The following is a 17597-nucleotide window of genomic DNA, read 5'->3' on the forward strand; positions in this document are numbered from 1 at the left end:
AAATGGTCCATTTAAATGCTAGTTTAAGAGCAGCAGAAACTAAAGCAGTTGAAGAATGGCAATCAGACACAGTACGCGGGCAGCCAGGATTTTTCACCCTTCTTTAGATGGATTTCCCCCCCTAATTAGAAAATAAATCCTATTTGGAAATCTAGTAAATCTTCCATGCAATATCTAGTTGAAAAGATTTTACAGAATAGATGAGGGTGCGGAGTACTTTGGCCTGCAGCATGCATATTAATATTTTGTTTATTTTTCTGCTCCATCTACCTGCAATTTGCTGGGCACCTCGTCACCGGAAAGCACAGAATCAACAGGTTTTCAAAGTGTTGACCTGTGTTTTCAGATCGTGACGCGGTATTTATATTAATACAAATCTCCACTCAAAAATAGGCACTTCTGTGTAACCTTCCAGCCACAGACACCCACGTATTTTGTATTCTTTGTCTTCTTGGCTCCGATTAGAGCACTTGTCAAGACACAGGCATTCACACCTTTACAGATGGGTAAACTGAGGCATGGAGAACTTTGCAACTCCCTCAAGAATATAATGTAAATTCACTTTAGCCCCAGGATTAAGAGAGACACTTTGCAACTCCTAGCCTGTGACTACGCTGTTATAAACCACACATAACAGACACCCATTCTCTGCAAGGCTCCCTTTGGAAGGACCTATCCAAAGCTCATTTTAAGCAATACTTACACAGGCAAGCAAAAAAAGTCATTTTTAATAATAAAAATCCAATTCAACAAGCTCACAGCAGTTTTGGGGACTGGCCAAATCCCCAGGGCTGGAGAAAACAACTATGTGGGGCTGTTCGAGGAAAAAAAAAGCCCTGGAAATGGGCAGAGAGCTGGTGGATGTTGGGTATAGTGAACTCTGACAAGTCCATCCCTCCTCCCTCGCTTGTCCTGCCGCCTCCTGCAGATGGTTTCTGACAGCTCCAACGGTTCGATGCTGTCAACGTGCCTGAAAGGTCAAACTGGGCGGGGGAGAAAAGAAAGAAGAAGTCGGATGGAGGGAGGCCCTTTGCATGCGCTCGCGTGAAAGAAGTATTATTCAAGGGAGCAGAAGCAATTGTAGGACTGGAGGAGGCGGAGGCAGAGCTAGGACCAAGTTTGAAAGACCAGCACGGTCAAGGGTCAGAGTGAAACATTAGGGGAAAAACAGGTTTGTTCCCACATTTTAAAAAAAAAGTCTCTGTGAAAATTAGAGAATTGTGTCACATTTTGCTTATCACAACTAAGAAAAATGCTTAGATTTTTTAAAATTAAAATTACAATCTTTGCAAGCAGCACCAAAAAAGAAAAAAGAGGCCAGAGCAGAAGTGGCTGACTTTATCCCTCCTTTCTGCTCCACGTCACGTCATCGGGCTGTTTCTTTGCAGTGCTTCACCCGTTTTGTGCGCACAGAGACACAGTTCAGAATGGGATGCACCAAACATTTGCTTTTCTCATGGTCACAGGACTTTTAACTTAAGTTTGAGCAGGAGCTGTCGTGGCAAGTTTCATGGATTTTGTGCAAAACCCACAAAGGCCCCGCCTGCCTCACAGGACCTCAGAGGCAGAGAGGGAATTTTCTTTTGTGAAAACAGAGATGACTGAAAGCAAAGAAACCCCTGAAGGAAACTCCCACCGAAGATCTCTTAGGGAAGGTTCACTAACGACAGGTGAATTTTGCGTGGGAAATCTGCGGCAATTTTGCTCGCAGAAAACAGTGCAAACCTTCGCTTCCCCTTTCTTGTTCCCCTGCAAAATCCAATGAAACTCAGTGATCTTGGAGAAACAATTGTACAAATTTAGCACAACAAGAGAGAAACAAATAGAAAGAAACTAGAATGATTAAGAACAATCCTACAAATGACTTCTATTTTAAAAATGTCCAATTTAAATTCCAAAAACATGCACTGAAATGCCATCTGCATCCGCAGCCAAATGTTTTCCTGAGCTCTGAACTGCTGTAAATTTAAGCGATATCAAAACCACGTGGGGAAAATTAAAAAAACAAAATAAAACTGTTTTGCTTGTGGCAGCTGGGAAAAGTAGGGATCTCCTTTCAGAAAGAGAGGTTTACAACTTGAATTACACCTGCAATTTCAGCCTCTGTGCATTGGGCCGGGGCAGCGTGCGAAAGCCTTCAGCAGTTGCTTAGCAAGACTTTCACTATATAAATAATCAGACTTCGCACACTTTTCTCCGTCCAAGGTTCCCGAAGTGTGAGCAAGGGGACAGTATGAGGGGCAAGGATTTGCATGGGCCATCTTCTACTGGGCCAGCCGTACGTGTGCCTGAAAGCCTGACACATTTCTCTTGAAACTATGCAGGTGGTCCATAGACGTAGCTGTCGCACGCAAAGCCTTGCCTCTCATACGATTCCCGGACCGGCACATCTACAACAAGACCACTGCTCCACAAGGAGCAATCCCCTCAATTGGAGAAAAAGGAGCAAAGGAACATTTAGAAAGAAACGTAAAAGAAAAAAAACCCCAACATTTAAAACAGGGACATCTCTTCGAAAGTAGCACGATCTGCTAAAGGAATAGGGGGAGCCCTGGCATTTAAAAACGAGGCTGCGCAACCCACTCGGACTATACCCCGGGGAAAACGGTAGCATCGGCAGAGGAACAGATAGGCTGACCTCGTCTGACCTTTCTACCACTTATTTCTTCATTTCTTGGATTCAGGGGGTGAAAGAGAATCACTTCCAGCCGCCGGAGAGATTTTATCGCTGTTGCACACACCGCAGCTCTTCTTTGATGCGCCCATTTAACGGAAAGAGGCATGAATCGAGGTGCCCGTAGCAATGACGGGAGGCTCCTTTGACCTCTGGACTTGTGGGAGCTCGGTGGTCATTTCAGCCCGGTAGAGTTACGCAGGGTAATTTTCCACAGTTTCAAGGAAATAAGGCAAACTATGACTTAACAGGCATAAAAGGAGGAAGAAAGAAACGGCAATCAAGACTAAAAATAAAGAAACACAATTACTGCCGATATCTTACCTTTACTGCTAGTATTTTTCCGCTAGGGACATGATATGCTCTGTATGAAGGGAAAATGTAAATATTGTGAGATTACACACAAATGACTTTGATACGTAAGTGCAGCATGTATATACTGATTTCCCAGAAAGAGGAGACGGGAATGCATTTTTATTCTAAAACAGCCTCCGTATCATGTTTGCAAATGGCACAAATATTTCGGAGCGTTTGGCTAAAAGCAACTGATTAGAAAAAAAAAAAAGAAAAAAAGAAATGAATTTATGCCAGCTAACACTTTTTATGCCATTCAACAGCTTCCATTGCTAACATTACACCTTTGTGTGTTGTGTAGGAAAGCGCACGCACAAGAGAATATTACACTACATATTAGAAAGGTTATGAATGTGTATTTACCTGCCTTCAAAATTTCTGCAGGTGTAACAAAGATAATACATCAACCCTGTGCATATTCCTCATATACAATAAGCTTTCGAACACAAACCGTGTCATCCTGAGGGCACGATGAGCGTTAAGACAATCAGATGCACAACTGTAACACTTAGGCGGAAGTAAACCAAGGGATGACTGACTGTTTATAGCCATCTAAAGACTGCACAAAATATTAGTTAGTGAAGGGAACATCCTGCATCTGTAACTGCGGGGATTAATATATGTATTAACAACCATGCAGCCGAGCCTTAACGTTTCCGCGTTCTGGAAATGAATTTGCACAGTAATCCAAGAGTAGCGCGTGTCAACCTGTCTTACCAAACATTTATAATTGGCTAGTCCACAAACTGCGGATCCCTAGCCATGGCGCTCCGAGAAAATAAAAAGGTATAAGGAACAAACTCAATGTAATTTTGCATAAAAACAAAACCATTAAAGTTTTTCCTCTTCAGTAGTTTTATTGTCTCAGACTGATTTATGATACCATGCACAATAATGTCATATCCTTGGCATTAACTTTAAAGAATTACAATATTTCAGCCCTATATGCCACTAGCAATTATTGCTGAAGAGGAAAAAATCTTGAGAGGCTTTTTTTCCCCTCGAACAAAACCATACCCAGCACAGGGCAGACCATCCTATGTAGACATTGAGATGCTCTGTATAATTTCTATTAATGATGTGGAAGCTTAACAAGCTTAACTTAATTTAATAATTTATGGCATAAATATTTAAGAATGTGAGTGGCATTAGCTTTTAGAAACTGCCAGTGCTTTATGTACCGTCCCATCAATATTGGGATTATTTTAATATCAATATACGATGCAGAAAACAGGATCTTCAGATGAAGCCATCAGTGACAGACCGACGGTTGAATGCATAATCGATGCACCAAGTGGAGTAAACACGCTCTGCTGTAAGACGGATGAGCCAACCCTGGCAAAACGGTGCCGGACTTCTTTAAGATGAGCAGAAATGATAAGAAGATGAACAGGTTGAGATAGCGTGCTTAACGTCTGTTAGTTTAGTATGTACCGTGCCGGACAGTTTGGCAACTTAATTAGCTTGTCAAGAAAGCTGATCTTTTTTTTTCCATAAGAGAGGTCTCCTGTTTCCAAGTAAATTAAAAGGGAAGACTTGATTATTTAATTATGATGCACGCTAATTCATCCGTGGAAGTTTGGGTTAAATTTCCAGCAGAGGGCAGATACCTGGTTTGGTTTACAGAGCACTGACAGTACCAATTTAACATTTAATTATCACTGAGAATTGGATCACAAAGGAGATACCGTGGCCCTTGGGTACAGCGTGTCCCTTGGCTTTGCAAATGGCAGGGTACCGGGGAGGAAGGGAATTTGTTTACTTTCGACTGATCCGGCGTCTCAATTGTCCCGACCTTCCCCGGCACAATAACTGTAAAGTGATTAATGAAGTTTGAATAGGAGCTTTGGTTACACCAAAAGACAACTGTACACCTCTGCAGTGTTTTAATTAACAGCTAACACTTCAAATTAGTCTGTAGTTGCCACAGTAATTACCTGTTCCAATGAGTGTGTGGGGAAAACGGTTTTGTTAGATATTATGTAGAACCGCAAGTTGGAATTGAACGTTCTGGTTACAGTCAGCCTGGCTAATGGAGGAGATTTAATACCCTCCTGAAGCTTCACAATCGTACGCTTACAAACCCAGGGAATAATGGGTTCGATCTCGAGAAATATACGCTTCTTCCATTTTATAGGCACCCATCGCCGCGTCTACGGGTACGCATGCGGAGCTTGAAGTCATATAGCACAGTTTATAAATAATAAACCCGCTCATTGCAGGAGCCAGCTTTTAATTTCATTCATTTATTTATTTATTTAAAGCGTCCCCGTCTCCCCCGCAAGAAAGGAAATACGCTCACCGCGGTTAGACAAATAAGGCCGCGAGTAACCGGGTTCTTTAACGAGGCAGCACAATCCAAAGCCCAATCGTGCAAGGCGCTGGGAAGTGACAGCGCTCAGCGCCAGGCAGGATCTGGCCACGGCTTGGCATAGAGACTTGAAAGCCAGGTTTTGCAAGGAGGCTATTGAACTGGGTGAATCACACGGCAAAGGATGGGTCTGTTAGAAATCCTTCCTGCTGGGGAGGCACTGAAACAGTGCCCAGGAGCTGATCGGGTGGGAGCTGGAGGAAGGGGGAAACTCCAAGATCGTAATATTTGATGGAGATTTATCGAAGGAAACGAGAGAAGCGTGGAGCGAACGGATTAAACGCGGTGACTGGCAACTTGTTCGCTACAGTGCAGGACGCGCAGAGCACTCAGACTCGCTTGCTAGGTGGTTTGTGTCTCAGGACAAAACTCTGCCGCGAAGGTCCCACTGGCTACGGCTGTCCGAGCAGAGTCTGGCCGCTCATCCGGACCGTGGCTCAACCAGCCCGGCAGTATCGAGAGGATTTGGCCCCAAGCGGCATTGTGGTGCAGCACGTGGCTGGAGCGGGGGACAGAGATCCAGGGGACGAGGCCTCCCCGGACGCTTTGCTCCGAGACCAGAGTTCACAAGCCTGGCTTGGGTGCCTAAGCATCCCACGCAGTGGTCAGGGCAGCAAGCTGCCTGGAAAGGGCTTCACAGGGGCCGGCACGCTAAGGAGAGGGATGCTCGAGCTTGTCAGAAGCAAACACGGAAGAGAGGGCTGAAACCCTGCCTCCGTCCTGGACTTGGGGGTCCAACTCAAAGTTGTCGTGAGCGTGAGAATCAGCTTGAAGCCTTGCTCTACGCTCTTGATGTGGGAGATCAACTCGCTCCTTACTTTTATGACATAGGAAGTGGTGGGAAGGTGCCATCCACCATTTTTAATAGCCTGATGGCCCTCGGGATGCTCTGCTGGAAGGTGAGAACCCCCTCAAGCTTTGGAGAGCAAGTCTCTCCAGATTTCTCGCCTCCTGGACCCTTTTCCATGCTGACTGGGTGCATTTGCCGTCTCCTGAACCCACCAATACATCGGGCTGTGCTCAGGGATCTGGGTCCAGGTTGCAAATCTCAGTACCTATGGCCATTTGACCACAACTAACACCTCTGGGCTTGCTGACAGCAGAGCACTATAGGCGCCTATACACCTTCTCTCGGAGGAATTTACCATTTGGGCACCTAAGTAGAGTTTTGTGCATTGCTTGCTTGGAGTTAGGCACCTACGCTGCACCTTAGGTGCCCGAGTACTTTTCTAGACCCGGCCCCGTCAGACTGGCCGTGTTCAGCGCATCGGGAGACAGAGCCCTAGGTAACCGGTCATGGACAGCCTGGCCACCTCTCAGCACAGCAGAGCCCACAATACTGCAATGGTCTCGACTGGATTGCGTTTCCATTTATTCTGACTCCCGCTCCTCATGGTTTCCTAATTCTGTTTTGTTTGCACCATTCCTCAAGGAGCATTAACTTCCCCAGCAAAGGACTCCCAGTGCCATGCTTGGCTACGGCTGTACAAAGCCAACTGAAACAAAACCGTCACGGCAAAATCCAAAGTACGGCAGGATACAAAATACCCCAGGAAAACTATGTTCTGAGTTGATAAGAGTTTGCACCAGACAGAAACCAGCTCTGGAAGAACAAGTCCATTTTTCTCCCATTTTGTTCAGGCTGTATTTTTGCTCTGTAAATGAACCACTGCAAAAGCTATAACACAGATGATTGGGAACAGACCGCGATAAATCATTTGCTGTTAAGGAAAAATTGAACAGGCAACATGACATCATGGATAGCCAACTCCCGCACCCAGAAGTTTAAAAAGCAATTTCAGACGCTCGGTGCGTGTGTAAACCACTCACAACTCTGGAAGTTATTAGTCTAATCTCGTTGCATTTTACAGCTGCCCAGATCCTATTCGTGTCTCTCCATATCTGTATCTTATTTACCCAGTGTGTAATAAGAGCTCTGTAATGCACTGTTCAAACAACCCTCTCAGCAGAGTCACTATCTGAAAAATCATTGTGGCAAATTAAAAATAATCTCAGGCATAGATGCCATAAACTGCCTAAACCAGCATCCATTGATATTAATGAGAGTCTTTCCATTGACTTAGTAGTGTTTTCTTCTTTTAACCATACGTGATATTACTTTTACTAGTCTAGCAACTTGAAAACACATTAATAAAGCTAGACTTCACATTATTTCAAAATTACTTTATTTTCCAGTATTAAAATACTGCATATATTGTATAATTAAAAAAATAAAATGGGTAATTTGTAGAATAGGAAATTAGTCAATGAAATAGGAGTAAGCATCTAGTCCTTTTATGTTCACAAATCCAAAGCCCTTTGATAAGCAGTAATATACTCCTACTAGCTAAGCCGGTATTTCAGAAACAATTTTAGTAAAACATCTTGGTCCTAGCTTAGAAACGTGTTAGGTGAACATGTTAACAGGTCAAAGAAAATGCAGATTCAGATATTTATGTTTGAGTACCATCCCTACAAGATGCCAAGACGCTTTCAAATTCACTGAGGCCAGTGCTCTAAACGTTTAACAACGGATCGAGGACACTTCAGCCCCATTGCTATGGATAGCGAGGGATGCAAAGTCACGGCCCCCGTAGCTGACACAAGACACCTCTCCCAAGAGCATCGCATAAAACAAATCATTTGAAAACTGCACCTTAGTTTCCTCCGCGGGGATCCTGGTTTTCTCTGATTTAAAAAAAAACCAACAATTTTCAGTTTAAATAAAGTAACCCCAAATACACCTTTTTCTGTGATTTAAATGAAACACTGCTAATATCTATCTATCTATCTATCTATCTATCTATCTATCTATCTATCTCTATATAGCTATAGATATACAGACAGACAGACAGACAGACAGACAGACAGATAGATAGATAGAGTGTGGTGTTTCATTTTAATCATGGAAAAATGTGGATTTGGGCTTGCTACTTTTAAATTGAAAATTGGGGATTTTTTTACATCCGAGAAAACCAGGATCCCTGCCCACCAGGCTATCAGGGAGCTGCAGAGTACATGTTTGAGAGACCACAGACGTTTCCTATGACAGCACTGAGTAATATCCCCTAGACACTGAATGCTCTGTATGAAGGTAACAGGTTACTTGCACAGAGGAGGTTCATAGAAGGATAGCAGAGCAAGGAGCAATGGTCTCAAGTTGCAGCAGGGGAAGTTTAGGGGAGATATTAGGAAACGCCTGGGCTAAGTACAGACATTCAGGGGCGTTAGGGAGAGGTTAAGTCGATTCAGAACAGCTGCCTGATAACAGGTAAGTCGGGATGGGAGGGGGCTAGCTGGGGGGTTGGAGGTCCGGGGGCAGGCCGGGGCATGGGGGGGAGGCGTGACCCATGGGTGGGGTAGGGGAGCAGGTGCAACCCGGGGGAGGGGGCTGACCCATGGGTGGGGTGGGAGGTGCAACCTGCGAGGGGTGGGAACTTCTGTGCAGTTACAGGTTTAAACTGATTGCCAGTCACGGAGACCCCGTCTGTAAGTGTGAGGTCGGCACCGGGATGAGCGAAGTTTAAATGGGGAGGCCGTTTTGAACCCGATTTAACCTCCTGAATGTCTGTACTTAGCCTTGCTTACTGGGAAGGCAGTAAAGCACTGGAACAAGTTACCCAAAAGGGGTGCAGTCTCCATCTCTGGAGGTGTTTAAGACCCGGGTAGACAAAGCCTTGGCTGGGATGATGTACATGGGGCTGGTCCTGCTTGGAGCAGGGGGTCGGACTAGACGCAACCTCCTGCGGTCCCTTCCAGCCCGCCTTGTCTGTGATTCTAAGGCTATTATAATTTTAATGGCACCCAAAAGTGCATTTGCACTAGTGCTTCCAGTGCAGGTAAAGGAGAAGATCCATTTGCATGCTCCTTGGGGCAAAGATATTGGACATGATGAAACAAGGAGAACGGAGGCAAACACCTGGAGGGAAGGGCAGGGGAAGAGGCAGCGTTAATAAGATTAAGGTATTACTCAGAGGAAGTGGAGTTAAAGTGAAAAAGCAATTTTTGCTTTAAAAAAAAATGAATGGGCAAATTGTTTTTTTCAACAAGGCTCTTAGAGGCCTCACGCAAGAAGCGGTGGGTTTTCAGAGGCAACGCAGAAGAGAAGGTGGTGGCTTCAGCACCCAACTCGGACGGGCCGTCACATGAAGATGAGGTAACAGAGCTCAAACCATAGCTCCGGTTGTAGAAGCAAACAAAAAGAGCAAAGCCAGCAGATGGACAGGGTGAAAAAGTTATAGAAGGCCTTGGCCCTTGCCCTGGTGTACTGAGATCAAAGAAGAATTAAATTAAAAAGTGGAATTTACCCAGAAACTGAATCTCTGACCATGAGAAATGGCTGACCTTTCCGTTTTGGGACGTTCTGATTAGCAAAAATTCAAGGTGTGCTATTCAGAGGGGTTTGCTTAAAGCAACGGCACAGCAAAAACAGGCTCCAACTCCTGCCTATTTGGAAACATCCCCACTGGGGAAAGAAAATTTAAATCTCTTCATTCACATTTCCATTAGAATTCATTATTCTGAGCCCTGTACATCCATTACAACGAACAGCTGGTAAGCAAGACTGGCACAGTTGTGTCAAATATTTTATTAACCTTGACTATTAACCATGTCTCTAGACATTTAAAGCCCTGAAGGGACCAATGCGAGCCAAGTCCTTTAGCATAACTTTGTCTTCTCTGCTTTCAAAATCGCGTTTGCTCCAGGGAGCGCTGTGAAGTCGCAGCATGCCCAGGTCTTGGGGCAGAGGCTGGTTATTTTGGGCACGGATAGAAAGATGGTGTGAGCGAGCAAGCATTCCTCCACACCAGAGCCCTCCAGATAACCCAGGAAGAGATCTGCTGGACTGTGAAGAGTGATAAAAAAATCAATGCAAGAGAGATGAGGTTCTAGGGCAGCAGTTCTCAACCTTTTTAGACTCAAGAAAGCCCTCAATAGACTCGAGAAACCTTGCAGAAAATGCCAGCTCTCGGTTTCACTGATTTCTGGACTAGAGAAAAATACTACATCAATTCTTCTGTTGCAAAGAACTCAGAAAGGTCACAGGGCAGGATATTTTTAACACGATGGATTCCTCCTTGCAATCTCTGAATTGATCTTGTGAATCATATTTGCACACCTACAAGTGCTAATGCTGCATGGCAACCTTGGGAAGAGCTCAAAGCACCACAGGGTGATATTACCCTGGTTGAGAATCACTGTTAATGGGGGAATTGGAGGGGTGGCGGGGAGAGATTTCCAAGCAACATCTTGCCACCCCCAAATAAAATGAAAGAGCAACCGGTGCAGGAAGTATGAAACCTGAAATTCAACAGCCACAAGCAAAGCCATACAACATGGAAAAGCTCTTTTTGCTATCTGCCTTTTCTGTCCAACATATAAACCACAGAAAACTCAAGGGAGAGGCTGAGTTTGGAGAAATAGTTTGGACTCACTCCATAAAATAAATGATAGCCCATCATATCTTTCCTCCGACAGATCTAAAACTCTCCTACATCTCACAATTTCCTGCGGTTCTCCGTGTAAATACCTCACAGACACAAAAATCTACTTAAACCGACCAAAATGAACTTGGATGAGCTCATAAACATAGCTCAAACGCCAAACGAAAATGTGTTGTTAACCGGCCGGGATGGGAGGTAATCGCTCTTGCCAGAGGGGATGGTCCTCCTCACAGCATCCACGATAGGATTTCTTCCAGGAAAAGCAAAAAACCCTGATCTCGGGTGCCAGCAGGTAAAAGAGAGGACCTATTTCCCGGTATGCTTTCACACTGTTTTAAATGTAAACCTTATGCCCACACCTGAACGGTTCAGGGAGGGTCCCAGAAAAAGGGCCTAAATTAAACATATGAAGTTTCCTAAGGCAGGCCAGGGTCTTTGGGTAGATGTGATCTCTTTTATTAGACCAACTGAGTAGTTGGAAAAAACTTCTTTGCAAGCTTCCGGGTGCAATCCCCCTTCTTCAGGCATGGGGAGTCTCGGTTGGTCTAATAAAAGAGATCACATCAGCTCAAACAACCTCGCCTGCCTACGTCCTGAGCCCAGCACGGCTACAACCAAAAACCCAGCAACTTCAACATTTCTTAATCGTTTTGCCTAAATGACCAAAGCCACACAGTCATACTTGAAGGTCAGCCTCTCATGCACACCGTTCCCCATGGCTGCGGGCACACCAGAGTCGTACAGCCAACATCACATCCAGCCGTCCCCCGAGGAAATGGCCAGGGACACGCGTGGAGGTGGGTGACTGGAGGCGCCCGTTGGGGGAAGTCTAAAACGAGGCGCTGAGCTCCTGCCTTGTCGAGCCACACGAGCCATTGTGCCCTGGATGCAATGCGTGGTAATCCATCCGCAACGTCTTAGGATCCAATAGCTAAACCTCGGCACTCACCTACCGATATAAAGCAACGCGACAGGCTCGTCGTACAGGTGACGAGTCATTAATGACGTTATCCACCGCACTGCAGATGAGGCAATGAAGACGTGCTGCTTCAGTAACCTGCCCCCGTTCAGCAAGGCAGCCTGTATCAGAGCCGGGACTTCGATTCAGGAGCTCCCGCTCCCCGTTTGTACGGTCCGTCCACCACACGACAGTCTTCCCTTCCCACCACCTCGATGCTTCCTGTACAAGACGAAGGGAGAAGCCATGGTCTCCCCTGCCATAGACGTACCGGACTCGAGCAAAACTAGCAAAGTAATGTAACGATATATCGTAAATTCATTAGCGATGTGGTCACAGAGCACCAGGTAAATGGTGCTTTCCTCTTATGCAAGCGCCTGCATGGATCTCCTGGGTAATCTTTACACCGATTCTAATAGCGAACAAAAAAATCCAACTGTGACAGCACAACGGAGCCACTGGCCTGTGAACAAGCCACGTGGGGGGGTTTTGGGGGTCTTTTTTTTTTTTAAATAAATTCCAGCTATTCATTACTGTTGGCTTAAGTACTGCTTGCCACATAATATTATTCAGGGAGCCTGGTAAAAACAGTAGGATCAGTTATTCTCTTAGATCGTTTGTAGACTCTTGAATGAACTCCTGGGAATTTTTCCAAATGAACGAACCTCCAGATTCAGGAGAGCTACCTGTACCCCAGCCAGTTACTGGAAAAAAAATAAAAATAAAAGGATCGAGTCTAATTTTGTATGCAGCATTTTTTCCACGATGGCACTGTAATCCATCTACTTCCTTAATAAAAGCTGGAATAATATATCAAGAACAATTCTAACACAATGCGATTTAAAGGGTTGAGTTTTTTTAACTTCCTTACTAAGATGAAATCTAGGTAGAAATGGCATCGACAAGACCCAAAATGCTTGGACAAGTCATGTTTTACCAGTTATTTCCCCACTCGACATAACTGAAAGCATTGCTCTCACTTGACAGGTTCTTGTCTTATAGGATGCCTTGTGCCAGAAATGGGGTGTTTGAGGGCACACGTGGTTTTGTGTGTGTGTGTGTGTGTGTGTGCACGCGCGCGCGCGGGGGGGGAATACTCCTTCTTCCATGAATTTAAGCTGGTGCGTGGTTATCTTGGGTTTATTAGTTTTTCTCTTCCTAAATGACAAGAGATAAATTTACCCCTTGAATGTGTGCATTGCTTCCCAATGCAACCACAGGCATTCGCAGGAATACGAGCCCAACATTTTTTCCTTATCTTGCACTTTGGAACAGCTGAAAGGCGCACGGGTCACCTCTCCAGCGTGTGCTTGTGTGCACGTTTCTCAGCAACCTCCCCATTTATCCACCACCCATGCATATTAAAAATAGCATGTTATTTTTCCCTTTGCCGGTGCTGACAAATACTGTGCCATCTTATCCTAATGGACGCCAGCCCGCTCTGGAAAAGCCGCGGCGGACTAGAGAAAAGCCAGTGCGATCTACCTCGACAAAAACCTCCTGCACGCGCCATGCACATCATGCAAGGCAAGAGCGGGGAAGATGCTCAGGGTGCAGGCTGAGGTCTTGAAGACCCAACGGAAACTTAGACGCCTCTGGAAGCGTCTGGGTTTCTTATTCGGAGCATAAACGTTTGCATAATAAGCAGCCTTTCCTTTGGCAGCACCCAGCATCAGTGAACTGTTGTTCGGATGCAAGAGCTCTGAAGAGAGTCAAACAAATTGAACGTTTCCTTGCCCTCTGAGAAATAACCTAGAGCAAAATGACTGTGTCACAGCATTGCGTAAGATGAATAAAATTCTCTCCGAGCGCTATGTACTGTAGATTGACATGCTGGTTACCAGCTGCTAACGACATGCCGCAAATCACCCACAGATTTGGTTTACTGCTAATTTTGTTGTTGTTGCTGGAGGAGGGCGAGGAGGGAGAGGGGGACGTGGTTCTCGTAGTTTTAAAACTGGGTTTCGTGCTAACGGTCAGACTTTGGAGTTTTAATGATAGCGCTGTCACGTCCTAAAGTGGCCATCTAAAGAAACACATTCAAATTGTTTCTAGGAAATAAACACTTCGACAGTTGTTGCCGTCTGCACTAGACAAACACATTAGCCCGACTCTCTGGCTGTTAAAACAGGAAATCCAAAGTGAACAGCAGTTATACAAAGAAGCTTTTATGGGGACTGTGCTAGTTCAAATAGCAATCTATGCCAACCTTCCTCCTATCTCAAATACCACTACAGATGCTTGAATACTGATTGCAAAATGATTTGTTGTTAAGCTACCAAACAACAAGAACAAAGATGCTGGTATCCAAGATCTCAACTCCTCAAAAGAGTAAAAGCAACAATAGAAGCAACACAAAGAGGATGCGTATTAGCCACACCTCTGTGATGCAGGGGGAGAAGTGCAAACCTGGAGATGCTCGCCTGATTTGTGCAAGAGACCTGCACAGACTAACACTATTTCCATCTGCTCTTGCTCGCTTTCATCCAGGTTTCCTGAGCACACATGGTGAAACCCTGGAAATGATCCTTCACAAATCGTCTTTTCCTCCCCTCCCAGCTCCGATCCGCCAGCACAATCTGATCCCAGCTCCGCTGGGCGTGCTTTCTGCGTGCACACAAGGGACTCGCCACAAGTACCTCACCTTGATACCATGTCTGGTGAAGACCTTCACCGTGATAACCAGGTGAAGTGAAAACTAAGGAACAAAACGGTGTTCTTCAATAATTCCTAGACCTGCATTGCATACGAAAACCATATAGCAACCATCAAACTTATTTTAGCCGCATTGAATAGTTCCTAAAATTGGTGATTTAATTCACCCTCCATCTGTTGACTTTCACATGGAAACTATGGATGGAAGAGATGACTCGGAGTAGATTTTAAACATGTTTTTAAAGCTGGCTGGAAATAAATTAGTGGATGATTCTCTTTTCCCTACTTGTCCCTTGGGGCAACCTGAGACCATGGAATGAAATCCTCCAGCAAGTAAGAATGATCACAAACCTCATCACCTCTCGCTTTAACGGTTAACAAATACGTGGCAACATCGGTATTACCTGCATCGGTAGGAGCGTTGCCAGCAGATGGAGGGCAGTGATTCTTCCCCTCTATTCAGCACTGGGGAGGCCACATCTGGAGTCCTGTGTCCAGTTGTGGGCCCCCACTACAGAAAGGCTGTGGACACATTGGAGAGAGTCCAGCGGAGGGCAATGAAAATGGTTGTGGGGCTGGGGGACAGGACTGGTGAAGACAGGCTGAGGGAAATGGGCTGATTGAGTCTGCAGAAGAGAAGACCGAGGGGGATTGAATAGCAGCCTTCACCTCCCTGCCGGGGGGTTGCAAAGAGGATGGAGCTGGGCTGGTCTCAGTGGGGACAGACGACAGGACAAGGAGCAATGGGCTCAAGCTGCAGCAAGGGAAGTCGAGGTTGGATATTAGGAAAAAACTCTCATGGAGAGGGTAGTAAAGCACCGAACCAGGTTACCGAGAGGTGGTGCACTCTCCATCCTTGGAGGTTTTGAAGACCCAGCTAGACAAAGCCTTGGCTGGGATGATGTAGTTGGGGCTGGTCCTGCTTGGAGCAGGGGGTTGGATGAGATGTGACCTCCCGAGCTCCCTTCCAGCCCTCCTTGTCTGAGATTCTATGTATAAAAACAAAGCAAAATACTTCACAAAAGCCCACCAAGGACCCTAACACCACAAGAGACAACCAGGCATGTTTCTCTCCCTGAGCATGCAATACGCATGTAGTCACATCACTTAACGCAGTGCTGGCAGGCTCTCAGACGGGGGAGAAAGAGCACAGCCGAAGAAATTATGTAGAATAAATGGATTTTGTTTTGCGTTGTACAACGTGATCTTGAACACTGAACCTGCCAAATGGCTACACACAATACTGAGGCCCACTTCCACGATGCATCTTGCAGATTCACTTTTATATGACAAACTTAGACACATTTGACTGATCTCTGTTATTCCAGAATATTCAGTGGTATATCAAACGACACCAATTTGAATGGCTACGTTTCATCATCATTTTGCTTATATGCATCTCAGGACCATCGGGGTGAAAAAAATGACAGGGGAGGGCAGAGTAAAAAAAATAAATAAATAAAAATCAACATCCACATTGACCTTACCATTCATTAAATGGTTCACTACAAAAATTAAAAATTGGGAAAAGGATTCAGATTAAAATACAATGCTGGTGAATTTTTGTAATGTGATAGTTATAAGCTAATAAATATACTATTAGGCAAACATAATATTTTGCTTGTGGGGAATTGGCAGTCTTTTCTGCTCAGGCCAGTCGGCATCAGCTATTAGGAGCAACACAGCCACTGGAAACGGTCTCTACTAAGAAACAACCCACATCTGCCAGTTGGTTTAGGAAAGTTCCCTGAACGGTTTCTTATGCAGATGACTGGTCCTACCCATAAGAGCCCCGTTCCCCGCAACTCAGGGAAAGTTGTCAAGAAATTTATGCCGCGTTCAAGCATCCCCTAGCTTATTAAGAACAAAAGCAACTTAAGTTTCCAGGGCTGCTATTTGCTTAATCTGCTGGCAGGATGGGTATAAAATGCAAACAAAACAACTTTAATTTAAGAATCATCCAGTTTCTAATTAAGCGGCCACAGGCAGCTGGTTGGATAAGTTTTAATCAGTTTCAATAACCTATTGATTGCTAGACTGAAGCTTAAAAAATTAAAAGTAAAAAGATGATAGGGGAATTGTCCCAGCTCAGAACAACAGTACAGCCCTCTGTAAATAACTGCTCTTTTAACCATCAGCTAAATGAACACTTCAATACTGCAGCACAAAGTCTTCTGCAAAATTACTTTAACTAACAAGCAGAAATTTATCAGCTTCAGCCAAAATCAATGCTGAAATCAATTTGAACACTGGTCGTGTCTAAAGGGGCTCATTGGCAATTTAGGGAAATTACACCATGTAAATGCCTGTGCTTTAATTGAACAGTTTCATCAACGAGGCTGTGATTGCTGTCCGTTCATTTATTTACTTTCGCTGCAGCGCCCGCTCGGCAAAGGAAGGGGTTTTGTCAGACTTGAAGCAGGCGCTCTGTCTTCATTTTATGCACTTTTGTGCATAACAGGTTTTATGAGGCAGGCTAGTGATGGCCGGGGTCAAAAGACACAAGTGAACAGCAATCACGGGTCAGTCTTGTTCACGCTGCGGTGATAATATGCAGAATTTCAAACCTGGTCCAGCTATTAGGGGTAAAGTGCTTTTTTTTTCTTTTTTTTTTTTTACCAGGACTAAAAGCAGAGCATAAAATGGTCGGGGCAAAGCTGGGAGAGAGTAGGAAGGATGTATATCCTAGTGGCCGGAGCACAGGTTTATGGGGAGAGCTCATCTGAGGTTCTAGCAGCGCCACAGAAATGCCGTAGGACCTTGAACAACATATTTAGCCTCTGTGCCTCAGTTTTACATGCTGTAAGCTTGTGATTTCCACCCTCTGTCATGGGTGAACTGTCACAGCACCTGAGCATTGAGATCCTCCCCTGGAAAGTGCCAAGCCTGGGCAACAGGTATGTCCTACTGCACCATATTCTCACTGGGCTGGGTGCAGCTCTTGTGTCTGTCATGGTTTGATTAAATGACCTCGTTGTGCCTTGCTTTTCTCATCTGTAAAATGGGGATCAGACTTGATTAGTCTGACCCTGACTTCCCTTTTAAAGCGTTTGGAAATCTATGGATGGAAAGTGCTAAATAGGAGCTAGGCATTATAACCCTTGTTCTGTCTGAGGTCTACCTTATTTGATGGAAGGCCAG

General features: G+C 45.0%; 1 protein-coding gene across 3 annotated transcripts in view; it reads right to left on the reverse strand.

The window, feature by feature from the left end:
- The window catches only part of MAP2K5 (mitogen-activated protein kinase kinase 5), a 182996-nt gene that overhangs the window by 120850 nt on the left and 44549 nt on the right, over positions 1 to 17597 (reverse strand). For all 3 annotated transcript variants that reach the window (XM_014606136.3, XM_019477698.2, XM_006265731.4), the window contains exon 9: positions 2999 to 3038. In XM_014606136.3, the coding sequence (XP_014461622.1) occupies positions 2999 to 3038 (40 nt within the window). The remainder of the gene's footprint in view (positions 1 to 2998; positions 3039 to 17597) is intronic.

Source organism: Alligator mississippiensis, chromosome 11 (genome assembly GCF_030867095.1).
Source record: "Alligator mississippiensis isolate rAllMis1 chromosome 11, rAllMis1, whole genome shotgun sequence".
In the NCBI taxonomy this organism is placed as follows: Eukaryota; Metazoa; Chordata; order Crocodylia; family Alligatoridae; genus Alligator; species Alligator mississippiensis.